At 46.5% G+C, this 14,180-nt stretch overlaps 1 protein-coding gene across 7 annotated transcripts in view; it reads left to right on the top strand.

Moving 5' to 3' along the window:
- Positions 1–14,180, top strand: part of TNIK (TRAF2 and NCK interacting kinase) — a 414,289-nt gene that overhangs the window by 314,865 nt on the left and 85,244 nt on the right. For all 7 annotated transcript variants that reach the window (XM_049709762.1, XM_049709760.1, XM_049709759.1 and 4 more), the window contains exon 12: positions 1,043–1,247. In XM_049709762.1, the coding sequence (XP_049565719.1) occupies positions 1,043–1,247 (205 nt within the window). The remainder of the gene's footprint in view (positions 1–1,042; positions 1,248–14,180) is intronic.

The raw sequence follows: 14,180 nt of genomic DNA, 5'->3' as shown, positions 1-14,180 counted from the left end.
GCTTCAGACCCTCAAAGAGGCCACCCCTGTTGCCACGACAAGCCTCTAAACTTGCTTTTCCTTCTGCCTGAAAGGTTCTTCCCCTACCTCCTCGTGTGACGGACTCTGCATCATTTGGGGCCTATCTCCACTATCAGCTTCTGGGAGAGGTCTTCCCCGATCACCCCATCTCAAGCAGAACCCTCATCCTAGCCCCAGTGCCTTGCCACTGTCCGTTTTAAACTCTTACACTTTTTTGTCTTCTATAGAGCCTATTAATATCTGAAATTATGTTATTTGTAATACTTTGTCTGCCTGTCTAATTATTTGCCTGTCTCTCTTCCCCACAAGAAAATAACTAGAGGGAGAATTTGTTTAGCTACTGCTGTATCCACTAGAGCCTATTATAGTGCCTGCCGCATAGTAGGTACTCAGTAATTATTTAATGGATTTATTTCAAGGGGAAGCTGCCAGAAAGATTAAAAGGGCTAGGTCTGTATGAGTAAGTAGGAACCATGTCCCTCCTCCTTGCTGGGCTGCAGAACCAAGGAGTCTGTAGCTTTGTGCTGTTCAAGGAGGTGATGCGGGTGAAGACGATGTACCCATCCAAGTAGATAGAGCAAGCTCGCTCACCGCTCCAGATTATTCATATTTATTCGCTGGCTTAGCTCTTGCCTTTCTTAAAAGTGAAAATAAGCTGGCCTGGGGCTCAGGGCTTGCGTACTCACTACAGCCTTTAGAAATAGAGGGCGAGGGAGTGGTGTGGACGGTCCGGGAGAGAGGTGATGGCTTCAGGCATGTGACATCTCTGCGGCGATCGAGCGGCATAGGCATGCAGTAGTCACACTGAAGGCGAGGCTGGACGCGCGTCTGTTACGTGGACTCTGTTTCTTTTGCGGGGTGAGCAGTGGAATTAACGGAGGGTCTGAGAGCCCGTGCTTGAGCATGTGGCCTCTTTCCCCGCAGGTGGGTGAGGTACCCGCCTGGCTCGCCTCCGCCGGGACCCCCGGTAGCGAGGGCCCCGCCCTGAGCGGGAGCCTGATCTGTCTCTCCTGCCGCGCAGCTCCATTCTGAACCTGCCCGGCGAGTCGACGCTGCGGCGGGACTTTCTGAGGCTCCAGCTGGCCAACAAGGAGCGGTCTGAGGCCCTGCGGCGGCAGCAGCTGGAGCAGCAGCAGCGGGAGAACGAGGAGCACAAGCGGCAGCTGCTGGCGGAGCGCCAGAAGCGCATCGAGGAGCAGAAAGAGCAGCGCCGGCGGCTGGAGGAGGTGAGGACCCGCTCGGCCGCCTCTGCGACCCGCCCCTTGTGGCTGCGGTCCCCTTCCTGGGTGTCCGCCGTGGCCCGGGGTCCCGCCCGTGAGGTCGAGGCCATAGCCTGCTTGGAGCGCACACAGCTGAACTGCAAAGGAGGCTGCAGCCAGGCGCTCTTACAGGCGGGGGACTTCCCTTGCTGGGGGTGGTGTGACCTTGGCGTGGTCACATCAGGAAAGCAGGTGAAGGCTGCAGCCCCTTCAAGTCTTGCTCAGGTATCACCTTCTTAGTGAGGCTTCCTTGACCCCCTCACTTAAAATCACAGCCCATCTCTACATCATGTCCTGTCGCTCTTCCCTGCTTAATTGTTTTTATATAGCTCTTATCACCTTCACACGTGTGTACTTCATGTACTTTCGTATATCTGTCTCTCCGCACTAGAATGTAAGCTCCCCGAGGACGGAAGATTCTTTTATCCCTATGTATCTCTACATCGTGTATCTAGACATTAGTGTCTAAAACAGTGATCATCACACAGTAGGCACCTCCTAAGTATTTGTGGAATGAATGAACTAATATACAAGTGAATGAGTCAGTGACCAAGAGGTGAAGTATAGGTGTTGACTAGACCACAGTGAGTAGGCAGAGAAGCGAGACGTCAAATATGGAAAAGCAGGGCCTGCCTATTGCTCCTCCTTTGTTACTCCTCTGAACACTGAAGAAAGCATTTCCCGAGTCCTTCCACGCACGCCTTGGTACCCAGGGCCTGTCCCGTAGCTAGTGGACAAGACTTGCCTTCACCAATAGGTGTGCTGTCATCTGTGTGGGAACCCGTAGCGCCAGCCACACTTTCCTGCATGGCTTACCCTGGGCCAGGCTCTCACCCGTGTGGTCTTACGGACGTTTATTAAAGCCTCTTTCCCAGAACTTTGGTCCAGGGCCTCCTTCCTCTGCCAGATAAATCAAAACCTCTAGACAATTAGGAAACTGAGAGACCATAGCTGTTGGGGAAGTTGGATGGCAGATGAAAGCTTCACTAACGGCATGGTAATGGGGGAGTAATTTTGCAGTTCTCCCAAACACCATCTTGCCCCTCATTAACGGTTGACAGCAATTCATTTGCTCTGTCAGGTGGCCACTGCAGTTAGAGGGTGGTGAACTGCAGACTCCAGGAGCGGCTTCCTTTTTAAATCATACATCCAGGTCCAGCCTTCCTGGATCAGTGAGGGCTTCCGTTCCAGTTTGCAATAAATCCCATCAACCTCATTATGTCCCTAGAGTATTAGTATGCAGACCGACAGCAGTCATACCCAACAGTTACAATTACTGAGTGACTTCTGTGTGCCAAATACCGGGTGAGGTGCTTTGCTTATACCCAGGATGTCACCGCTATCGTGGATTTGTGTATATCCATGATCTCTCGTGCAAAGTGTGCATATCTCCATTTAACAAAGAGGAAACTGAGGTTCAAAGAGGGGAAGAAATTGGTCCCACGTCACAGAGCCAGTACGTACAAAGCCAGGATTCACACCCAGGTCTCCCTTCTCCCAAGGGCCATGTGGGCCCTGATGCACTAAGGGTAGATATGTAATCAGAGCCATGAACTGTGATCCTCAGAACTGAACCATATAAGCGTCTGCAAACAGCAGTAGGCAAATGAAGGACTTTCCAATCTAAGTCAGTCTAGGATGTTGTCGGAGGGACGAATGCTCAGCCCATAAAAGGTTTGAAGGTCACCTACCATCCTGTATTCTCAGAATTACACTATAGTAGACGGAGGCATTGTAGTGCTGAGGGGGCAGAAGCCTTCAAAGCGCAGGCAAAGGCAGGGTGAAGGGAGGTGGGTGGTAATTAGCCAGCTCTCAGAAGTAAAGTACAAAGTGTAGGAGTGGAGGTGCCTGCCTCACCTCCGGTTACTCTCCTGGGCACGAATTGAGATTCTCAGACAGGTCCTTGCAGCTGTGCCTCGGTGTCGTTTCCTCCCGCCCACCCAGGCCGGCTGCAGCCTCTTGGACTGGCCCCCAGCCCAGCGCTGCACCGTTTCCTTCAGTCTCTCGGGTCTCCTGAGGACCATGGCCTCTGCTGTCTGGATCCAAGGCTTACTCCTTTTAACTTCTGATCAAGCCTCTCTCCGCAGCCAGTACCCTCTTAGGCTCTGCCCCCCAGCCCTGCCTTTCCTGCTGCTTTCCTGATTTGTGGTTTATTCCTTCCAAGAGCATTTCCCGAGGCCCTCACCTCACTGGAGCATTATGCCCTGGGAATCTGGACCATTTGCCTTTCCCCTGTCTGGCTAATGAGCTCCTTGCCTGGTGATTTGCTACACTTAGTTTCAGGCTAAAAGCATTTACCGAGGGCTTCCCTGGTGGCGCAGTGGTTGAGAGTCCGCCTGCCGATGCAGGGGACACGGGTTTGTGCCCCGGTCTGGGAAGATCCCACATGCCGCAGAGCGGCTGGGCCCGTGAGCCATGGCCGCTGAGCCTGTGCATCCGGAGCCTGTGCTCCTCAACGGGAGAGGCCACAACAGTGAGAGACCCGCGTACCACAAAAAAAAAAAAAAAAAAAAAAAAAGCATTTACCGAGTAACCCTAGAAAATCCCCTTGTCATCCCATAAAACGTTTAACATGCCAGAGAATGCAAACACGTGTACACAGACACACAAGCACACTCTTATATGAATTTCCTTCTATTTTTTCTTTTTTTTCTTTTTTTTTTTTTAATTTTAACACAAGAACTCTTGGCCTTTGAACCTAGATCCTCAGTTGGTACAGTCTTTTCAGAGGATACATTGTATTGTTTTGGTTTTCTTTTTTTAGATTTTCTTCCTCTTGTACCTGGTTTGATCTATTTAAACATTATATGTTTTTTTTTCATCAAGTTGCTTGACTAACAATTTCTAACAGTTAGGAAGCACTTAACCATAAGACAGGTACTCTGTTCAGTACTTCATGTGAATTGTCTCATTTAATCCTCACAAGAACCCCCAGTCTAAAGATAAAGCAGCTGAGTCTCAGAGAGGTTAACAACTTGCTAACGGTCACGCAGCTTGAGACAAAACGAGGGTTCAAACCCAGCAGGTTGGACTCCAGAGCCCAGCCACTGTCGCTGCATCTGTCCTGCCCCTCCCCCGGCAAGCCAGAGTCAGTGTGCTTTTCCATAGTCTTCACCTGGCCTCTGCTTCTGTGGTCTTTTACACTGAGAATTTAAGGATTTCTGAGCAAGGTCAAAGAAGCGGCAGTCAGGGGGGGCTCATCTTTGAGCTGGATTCTGGCTCTCAGGCTCCCAGTCAGAGCTCCTGCCAAGGCCTCCTCGTGTCTGTTCTTTGGCTGCACTTTCTGGAGCCTCTATCTGGGATGTTTTCAGGCTCAGTGGGGCACAGGCATCTAGTGGGGCACACCCTCTATGTCCCCAGCCCACGGGCACAGAAGGCGTGCATGGAGACACTTTGCTCTAGGCATCCATGTGCATGCGCCCTAGCTTCTCACCAGAAGCAGGAATGCTTGTGACCACAGGGCATCAAGAGATTTTATCCACTTTATCTTTTGATCCTTTATCTTGCTTCTATTGCGCAATACAGAAAAAAAGAAATACTGAATACTCAGATGACTGTAAGTTCTGAACCCCTAAGTAATGACTGTCCCCGCCGCCCGGCATTCCTCTCCCGCCTCCGGTCCTGCTGGATCCCATCCACGTCTGCTGCCCTGGCCTGTGGTGACCACTTCTGTTTCTGATGCTGAGTAGGAACTTGCACTACATTGTCATGTAGAAACAGTTAAAGCCGGTAGTTAGGCTTGTGAACTTCGCTTCATTGTGAGCCAGGTGGCCTTGTGTAGGCATCCTGGGAAATACATTCCCTTTTCCAAATAAAGGCCCTTCAGACACCCCTTTGGTGACCCAAGGCTGTGTAGGTTGTAGCCTCTGACTTCCTCAGTGATCTCAGATGTCACCTCCGACCAGAGTTTCTAAGGAATCCCTGTCTGCCCTTTGCTATTTATGGGCAACCATGTGGTTTTGGCTAGGTTCTAAACCAGGATCTGTATATTCTTAGGACTTTGTACACTGAATGTAGTCATTTACCAGTTTCATGAAAAGGACGTGGCTTCAGGCCAATTAAATGGTAGGTACACGACACCGCTTTTGACCATTGATAAAGTACAATTTATAACTAAGTTCCAAGAATCGGATTAAACCCAGCTAAGATGAATAAGTCCATCAATAGTGAGAAGAAGTACATAGAGGGCTTCTTCTATTTTTATTCAGTTCAGTAGAAGTTTCTGGCACTTGGCCTAGTCAATGCACAACTTGTTTTACTCTCCATCACAGAGTTAGGGTCCAGGAATCAGGACCCTGAGGTGCTGGGGCACCTACTCTGGTCATCTTTTCAGACCAACCTTGGGCAGAAGATTGATGGTGATGCTTGATTCTGCTCAAGAGTTTTGAAATGATGTTAGTAATTACTATATATATTTTTCAACTAGCTGAGAGCCTTCTTTCTATACCTTCATTGTGGGGAGAGTATCTTTGAGTCACAGAAATGAATCACATTGACCCCAGGAGTACGAACCTGCTCCATGGTAGCAAGTTTTACTCTTCGGAGAATTGTATTCAGTTCTTTAAGCCACTGAGATCTCATTTGGTGCCTCAAGGCGATCATAACATCATCCAGTTGTAAAAACAACCAGCTCTAGCTGAAAGATATTATACCGCTTTGGTTCTATCACCAGAAAAAAAGAAAAGTTAAATACCACCAGTATCTTACTGGCCAGTCATAGTTGAGCACGGATGTACAAAATGAGAGCCTGGAGTCTAAAATTCCCTATAAGCCTCTAGCTTTTTACTGTGAGTGACTGGGGCTTTTAAGGACGTTGGGGTCAAGTGTTTGTTTAAGTGTATGGTAGAATTAAAACTTTTGTCCTATTCCTACCGGCAGTCACTTGACAAATTTAGTGCATGCATAGCTCCACTCTGCGGACAGCCATGCTGGACCCTGGGAATGGTCTGCCCTTGTGAAGATGAGATCTGTGAGGGAGACAGGCATTCAGCAAATAATCACCCAAATAACCATTTTCACCATCATTGCCAGACTGCTGTGGTAGAAAAGAATGGCGCACTAGGGGAGCAGACCACGGGGGTGGGAGCCTAGGCGGGTGTGGAGGCCTGTTGGTCAGCGTTCACCTGAAGGCAGTGAGGGGCACGCGGGCGTGCTAGGCAGGGAAGCCAAGGCTGGTCTTCGTAAGCCTGGTTAAGGAATTTCGTATTTTGTTCTAAGAATAGTGGGAAGGCATTGATATGTTTCAACCAAGGGGATATGATCAGATCTGCTGGTTTTTTTGTTGTTGTTTTTTGTTTTTTTTAATGTGATCCTTTTTTTCTTACTCTGTATTGGAGTATAGTTGATTTACAATGTTGTGTTAGTTTCAGGTGTACAGCAAAGTGAATCAGTTATACATATACACATTTCCACTCTCTTTTTTTTAGATTCTTTTCCCATATAGGCCATTACAGAGTATTGAATAGAGTTCCCTGTGCTATACAGCAGGTTCTTATTAGTTGTCTATTTTATATACAGTAGTGTGTATATGTCAATCCCAATCTCCCATTTTATCCTTCCCCCCCCATCCCTTGGTAACCATAGTTTGTTTTTTACATCCATGACTCTATTTTTGTTTTGTAAATAAGTTCATTTGTGCCCTTTTCTTTAGATTCTACATATAAGTGATATCATATGATATTTGTCTTTCTGTCAGATCTGCATTTTTGAAATGAAACTTGGGCTGCAGGGAAAGTGGTTGGAAGGAAGCAAGAGTGGATAGGAGGGACCAGTTAGCCCAGGCCACAGAGGGTGGTGCTTTAGGTGGATGGTGGTTGGGTGGGGATTGAGGAAAGTGGGCACATTTGAGAGAGATGGAGCCTATAGCACATGCAGGATGCGGTGGTTGATCAGATGTCTTCCATGAAGGAGTGCAGGTGGTCACAGAAGGTTCTTCAATGTTAGGCTGGAGCGTCCAGGTGGAGGGCCAGATTTGGGAGCAGTCGGATAAGATCAGTTTGGAATGTAGTGAGTTAAAGCTGCCTATGAGGCAGCCAGTGGTGATGCCACGGATGCAGTTGGATTATATAGTTAGAGCCAGAGAAGAGGGGTTGACAATGGGAAGAAAAATGGGAAGTATTGGTTTATGGTCATGGAAGTAGACATCGAGAGGAGGAGAGTCTAGGAACTAGACTCTCTGAGAACTAGAGTAGGGGAGGAGAAGCAAGCAGAGGAGACTAATAAGGATGTAGGAGAGTTGAATGTTGTTGCAGAGAAAACTGCATGTTCAAGCGGACGATGGAGTTACAGGACCAGCTCTGCAGAACGCTGCTCAAAGGAGTAAGCCAACAGCAGCCCATTGTTTCAGTGACAAAGAAGACATTTGAAAGGTAGTTTTAGTGTAGTAATCTCTAGAAATGTATCCGTTTCGTCTCTGCTTTGGAGAGAAGGAAGCAACCTCCTCGGGAAATCAGAAGGTCTAGATCTGAGGGCCACCATGCACCACCTGCCTGCCTGGGCGGCTCCCTAAGTCTCCCCAGAGCCCCACTTCCTAAGCTCTACGAAGAGGCTTCTAAGAAAGCTTGTTCCCACCACCAAAGTTGTTCTGAGGATTAACCAGGAAAATGGATGTAAAAGACCTGGCTTTGTCAACCGCCAAGAGCTAGACAGATCTCGCTTTCAACTGACTTGTCAAATCCAGGTTAAATGTGACTAATAGGCACCACTTGTGCTTCCATTTGGAGAACTTTTCATACTTACATGCTCATCCACTGTGGTCAGCTTTGCTCCCATCACTTCTCAGTATTCACTTTCACTCAGGGTGACCAGGCCAGTTTCACAGAAGCTGTGGCAGCTGGAGCCCAAATGCAGAAAAGCCACTGGTGGGTATGGTTACTCTTTGGGACCTCAGTAGTTTCTCCCAGGTGCTTTCAGACCAGAAAGGGGAAAAGGGAGATCAAGGGGAAACTGCAGAAGAGTCAGTGAGCAACAGAGCCTTTGGGGAAATTCTGCTGAGAGTAGTATTTTGGCTGACGTTATCTTCCTTATTAGATGTAAGTTCTTTAACTTTCCTGTGCCTCAGTTTCCTCGTCTGTAAAACTAGAAATTACAGTAGCATTTACCTCCCAGGGCTATTGTAAGGATTAAATGAGTCAATTCATAGAAAGCCTTAGAATAGCAGCAACACTTAGAACACACTCAGTAAATATTAGTTGTTAGTATTGTTGGCGTGGGTACCTTTGGCTGAAGTCCGAGGTATAATTTCCAAAAGTTTACTCTTTTACATGCGGCAGTAAAACCTTCTTGAATTTATTAAAATAAGTGTACCAACAGGTAAACTTTTATTCATACCTTGGGAAGAATATTTTTTTATAATACTGGTAGGGATTTGGTTATGTCATCAAGAGAAAAAAATATATCCAGTTTTTAAGTGGCTGGCTAGCAGATTAGTGTAGGGGCAAAGCACACCGGCTTTGAAGCTGTGGAGACCAAGGCTTAATCCTACCTACGTGACCTAGGGCAAATTACTTGCCCTCTCTGACCCTCAGCTTCCTCATATACACGATCAAGATACTGTTTACTTGACAGAATTGTTATAGGGTAAATGTAGTCATAGGTACAGAAGGCTTGGCACAGTGCCTGACAGAAGAACAGACTCATTGGTGGGTGAATATTTTATTGTTATTTTGTAACCGGTGGTTTCAACGTTGTTAGGTTTTTTGTTTCGTTTTAAGGGTTTTCTGAATAGATGGCATCTCCCATTGCCTGTCCTCCTTCATTCTCTAAGGTATCTTCCCTGTTTACTTTTCCATCCCTTTTTGAGGGCTCTTCTCTGAGAGCCCTCTTGCTCTTGTCTTGCTGGGGTCTGCATCTGCTGTCAGCATAGCTAGCAGTCCTGGCCTTCTAGCACAAGGAGGCAGCCCATTCTTCATCCTTCTGGATGCACCTCATCTTAGAGGATCAGCTGCCACCATGGAAGGTCTCCTCCTCCCAGCCAAGCCTCAGAGGACCCTCCCCTGGGGAAACTCTGCTTTTGGACGGATGCTCTCATCAGTATTTCTTGTTGTCACTTCCCACACTGTGTAATTATGATCCCATCGTCGCCACCAGTGGCTGCGTCGAGTTTCACCTCCTACCAGCATCTAAACAAAACCCCTAAGAAGGTAGAGCTCTTGGGATGCCTGAAGAGTAAGCTTCTGGGCACCTGGGACACAGCACCTTGGGAGTGACCCTTTCTCCAGGAAGGTAGAAACAAGACAGTCAAGGGTAGAGTAAGAGATTGCCTAGGTTTGAATCCCGGCTCTGCCATGTACTGCCTTTGTGATCTTGGGCAAGACATGACTTCTCTGTGCCTCCGTTTGCTCATGTATAAAATGGGAGAGAAACAGTTTCCAGGATTAAATGTTTCTACAAACAAAGCACTTAGAATAGTAGCTGGCACTAAGTACCTGAATAATCAAGAAAAGAGTTGCCCATAAGAGGAACAGCTTTCTTTCCCATCATCCGCCCGCTGTGGCCGCCCTTAGTCATTTCTTTTCCGGGTGAGGGCTCACAGCTGACTGCGGCCTGAGCAGGCAGGAGACGGGAATGCTGCGTTCCCACGCACAGGCCACACTCCCAGGCACTCAGCTGGAAGAAAACACCGTGCACAAGAATAACTCTCCCATTTCAGGGCCTGGAGTGTTAATTCGCTGGCACTGCTGAGAAGCGGCCTTTAATTCACTTAATCATTAACTGTAGGCATCCTAATGAGTCCTGCGAGCGGCATCCGCTGGTCGGGGGCACAGCAGCTCTTTCTTCCTGGATGCTGTTAGCATTGGCACCAAGATTGAACGCTTACTAGCTGGGCTTTTTTTTTTTTTTAATAACATCTTTATTGGAGTATAATTGCTTTACAATGGTAAAGCAATTCAGCTTTATAACAAAGTGAATCAGCTATATGTATACATATATCCCCATATCCCCTCCCTCTTGCGTCTCCCTCCCACCCTCCCTATCCCACCCCTCTAGGTGGTCACAATGCACTGAGCTGATCTCCCTGTGCTAGCTGGGCTTTTGCTCTGTTATTTCAATAACTCAACAGAAATTATGAAACAGATGGGAGCCAGGCTGGCAAAGTGGATGCTTCTACTGTCCAGGGCAGGGCCTGCCCACGGCCTCTGACGAGGTCCGCATCGGGCACGTGTGTAATTCACACACGTGCTTCAAGAGGTCGTGTGGTTTGCATGGATGTATGGAACCCTGCTTCCCAGTGGATCCCAGAAAGGTTCCCTGTTCTAACTTACCTGCCATGCTTGCAGGAGTCTGGCTTTGTCCGCTTGGTCACCTGGGTCCTGTGATGGGAGGGGCTTCCTGCCCAGGTGAGGAGGTTGGGCTGAAATGCCTGTACTGCAGCCTAAAATGCTACTGATATTTGAAATCCTTTTGCTAAAACCCCTTTCTACACTTTCAAGGACTGGGAAGGATATACTAGTATTTTATATTATAGCATTTCATACTGGAAGAAAAAAAAAAATAAGCATTAGGAAGTTTCTGGCCCCGGGTGTATCTAGGGCAGCTTAGGTGGATGACAGGGGTTGCTTTTAAGTGACAGTGAGGAATGGGCATTACGACTGCCTTCAGTTGTCCAGGGTCTTCATGGAATCTCTTTTATTACAACCAGTCTGCATCTCTTACGTTACACCATCATTATTCTTAGCTGTTCCCAACCATAGAACTACGATAACAAAATAGTTTCACAGAAAGTACTATTTCGCATGACATTTAAATCGAATTGTTTTTATTTCACTCTTGTTTTCTTCAGTCAATGAGCGGCTTCATGGAATCCTAGAGGTTGAGGAACGTAAGAGACCTCAAAAGTGGTCTAAGCCAGTTCTTCTCTCAAAGCAAGAACCCCTTTGACAATACGCCTCACAGACATTTAACCTGTTTAACGTATTATCTCTGCTTATGCTTCTAGAGGCTTGAGGCAGCCTATTCTATTTTTGAACAACTCCTACTGTTAGAAAATGTATCCTGTTATTGATTCAAGTCCTTGTGCTATCCCTGCATTAATACAAATTATACCAAACAAAACTAAAATGCCTTCCACCTAAGCCCCAGAAATGGTTGAAGGCAATGATAGTGTTCTTGCCCAGATGTCACCAGTTCCTGCAACCTTGCTATATATGATGTAATTTAGCATCTTCACCATCATCCCAGATGTGTGGGAGTGGCCCTCGCAGTAGACATTGTATTAATAAACTGGTTGATAATGGGCTTGTTTTCATAGGACTCAATGTGCAAGTCTCATATTAAGTCTTCAGAACGATGGCAGAAGGCGTTTGAGAGTTACATCTGCACTTGACTTTTACACTAACCTACAGAGTCATAGGTGCTCAGGATGTCCATTGGGCCATCTTGCTCCTCTATATGATACCCAGGAAAACCAACCATTTTCCCCAGGGAAACTGCAGCTCAGAGATAAGCTCATAAGTACACTGACTAGCACCCAAAGCAGAGGCAGGACCAGAATTCTTCATGAAGCCTCCTCGCAGCTCAGCCTGTTGACAACGTTCTTTCCCCGTACTACCTGCATAAAGACCAGCTTGGCCCGCATGTACCCAGACAGGGCTTAGCCTTGGGGCTGCCTAGTGATCAAAAGTTGGCTAGGGAGCTCAAAAGAAGAGTCTCATTTAAGCTGTTAATTTTCTAGGAAAGCTCTGAACAGGTGGTTTATCTTTTTTTTTTTTCTTGTTATTTACAGTTCCAGCTCATTTGTTTTTTTAACATCTTTATTGGAGTATAATTGCTTTACAATGGTGTGTTAATTTCTGCTGTATAACGAAGTGAATCGGTATACATATACATATGTTCCCATCTCTCTTCCCTCTTGCCTCTGGATGGTTTATCTTTAATAGTGTAAAGTATGTGTAAAAAGAAAAGAATGAGGTATATCTAGCTGGTCTAGTTTTCTCAGTGGTTCTCTGATTACTGTCTCTGTGAGGAAAAGACAGGTAACAAAGTGAAGGTAGAGGGGGAAATGGCCACTTGAAAAAGCATTAATAAAACATCCTTCACTTTGTATATATAGACGTCTCAACCATAGATGTCTTTCAAATCCATAGAGGCAGCATGGCAAGAGCCAGATGCAGAGTCTCGTTCTGGCTTTGCACTTACCAGCTGAGTGAACTTGGGCAAGATATTGGCCTGTGTGCACCTCGGTTTCTTATCTGTCAAGGGATAATGATGGCAGTACATGCCTAAAGGGTTGTGATAAGAACTAAATGAGTTACTATGAGCGAAGGGCTTAGGACAGCGCCTGGCATCATAGTAGGCACTACTCAACTATTTGTTCTTATCAGGAATAATTATTATTCATTTTTGTGATTCTGATTACTTTGTAGTGAATTCAGAGGTGCCAGACTGCTTAACCATCATTCTCATTCTCGTCCTCCCTATAAAAAAAAAGGCTTGGAATCCCAGTGTTAGTTGCAAGGAAACATACCCTTGCCCTGCAGTGGGCGGTATGCAATGGTCTTTCCAAAGCTGAAACGTTCACAGATGTTAAAATGGGCAAATGGGGTACTTGAATGCCTCTTGTCACAAGTATAGCTCCTGCAAAGCTTATACAGAACAGTCCTATTTAAGTGAGGGGGCATGTGTGCTGTGCGGTCGATTCGAGAGACCACGCTGGGGCCTTTCATTTTGAATGTCTTTGAACAGAGAGAGCCCCTGTGTCAAGGGGAAGGTTTGAGATACTTCCCAAGGAGCCTGACTTAATCCTGCACTGGCTGCTGTGCCGTCCTCTGGAGGCCCACTCTGGTCTTCCACAGTCAGTGGGGTCTCCTCTCACCACTTCCAGGAAGTCACCCAGGATGAAAAGAAGCAGAGGTCTCCAAGGGCAAGCCAGAATTCTGCTTCGCTTCCCTTCTCATTCTGAATTGTTAGTCGATTTTTGCTTTGTGATGTAGCATATTCTTGCTCAGACTCTTAGAATGAACAGACTTGTAAGATCGCCTAATCTTCCCCCTCATTGAAGGTTTGGGTTAAGGTGACTCATTCAAGGTCATACAACATTCACTCATTCACTAAACAAATATTTATTGAGACTGTGCGGTATGGTCTGCAGTGTTTGTATCGGTGGCAGAGCAGGACTGGAATCTAGTCCTACTATTTCTGATCCAGTGTTCTGTCCCTCAGGTCCTGCGGCCTCTCAGACCTACTCCCCTCCCCCAGTGATATGTCACTTTGCAGCTGTGGGATATTAATTCTCAAATGTAAATGTTACCTTTGAGTCTGTATAATAGGAAACACAATGTGGGTAAAAGATAGAAGGGCCCAGAACCTTTACACAAAGGCAACTAGCCTTGTTTTCCCCAAATCTACCAGAATGTTGTAAGAATCAAACTCAAATTCAATCTGAACATTCAGCAAGTCGAAAAAAGCAGCAGAGTATCCTATCTGGATTGGATGCCTCTCCAATTGATAGAATACTCTGCCAGGTACTAGGGACTGGGGGGATAGTAGGGCACACAGTGCTCCCCCATTTTCCAGCCATGTGACATGAAACAGTATACTTCTCTGAGCTTCAATCTGCTTATCTGTAAAATGGGAATGATAGCAATAAACTTCAGAGTCACATTGTGGAATTTAATGAACTGAAGCATGTAAGTCACCCAGCCCAGCAAATACCCGGCACACATAGACAGTGCCTGTTATGATGACTTGTATTCATTCCATGATTTCCCTCAACTTGTTATGTGGCCACTGACAAGGAATTGAACCTTCCTAAAAGTCTCTAAATGAGGGAAATAAAGAAAATGACATTTGCTTCACCCAACAGGGCTAATGTGAGGCTCCAATTAGAATAATATAGAATGAAATACTTCTTTTGGTAAAAAACAAACAAACAAAAAAAAACAGAAAAAGAACACCATACAC

This window comes from Orcinus orca, chromosome 5 (assembly GCF_937001465.1).
Source record: "Orcinus orca chromosome 5, mOrcOrc1.1, whole genome shotgun sequence".
In the NCBI taxonomy this organism is placed as follows: domain Eukaryota; kingdom Metazoa; phylum Chordata; class Mammalia; order Artiodactyla; family Delphinidae; genus Orcinus; species Orcinus orca.
This window is presented reverse-complemented; position numbering and strand designations above follow the sequence as displayed.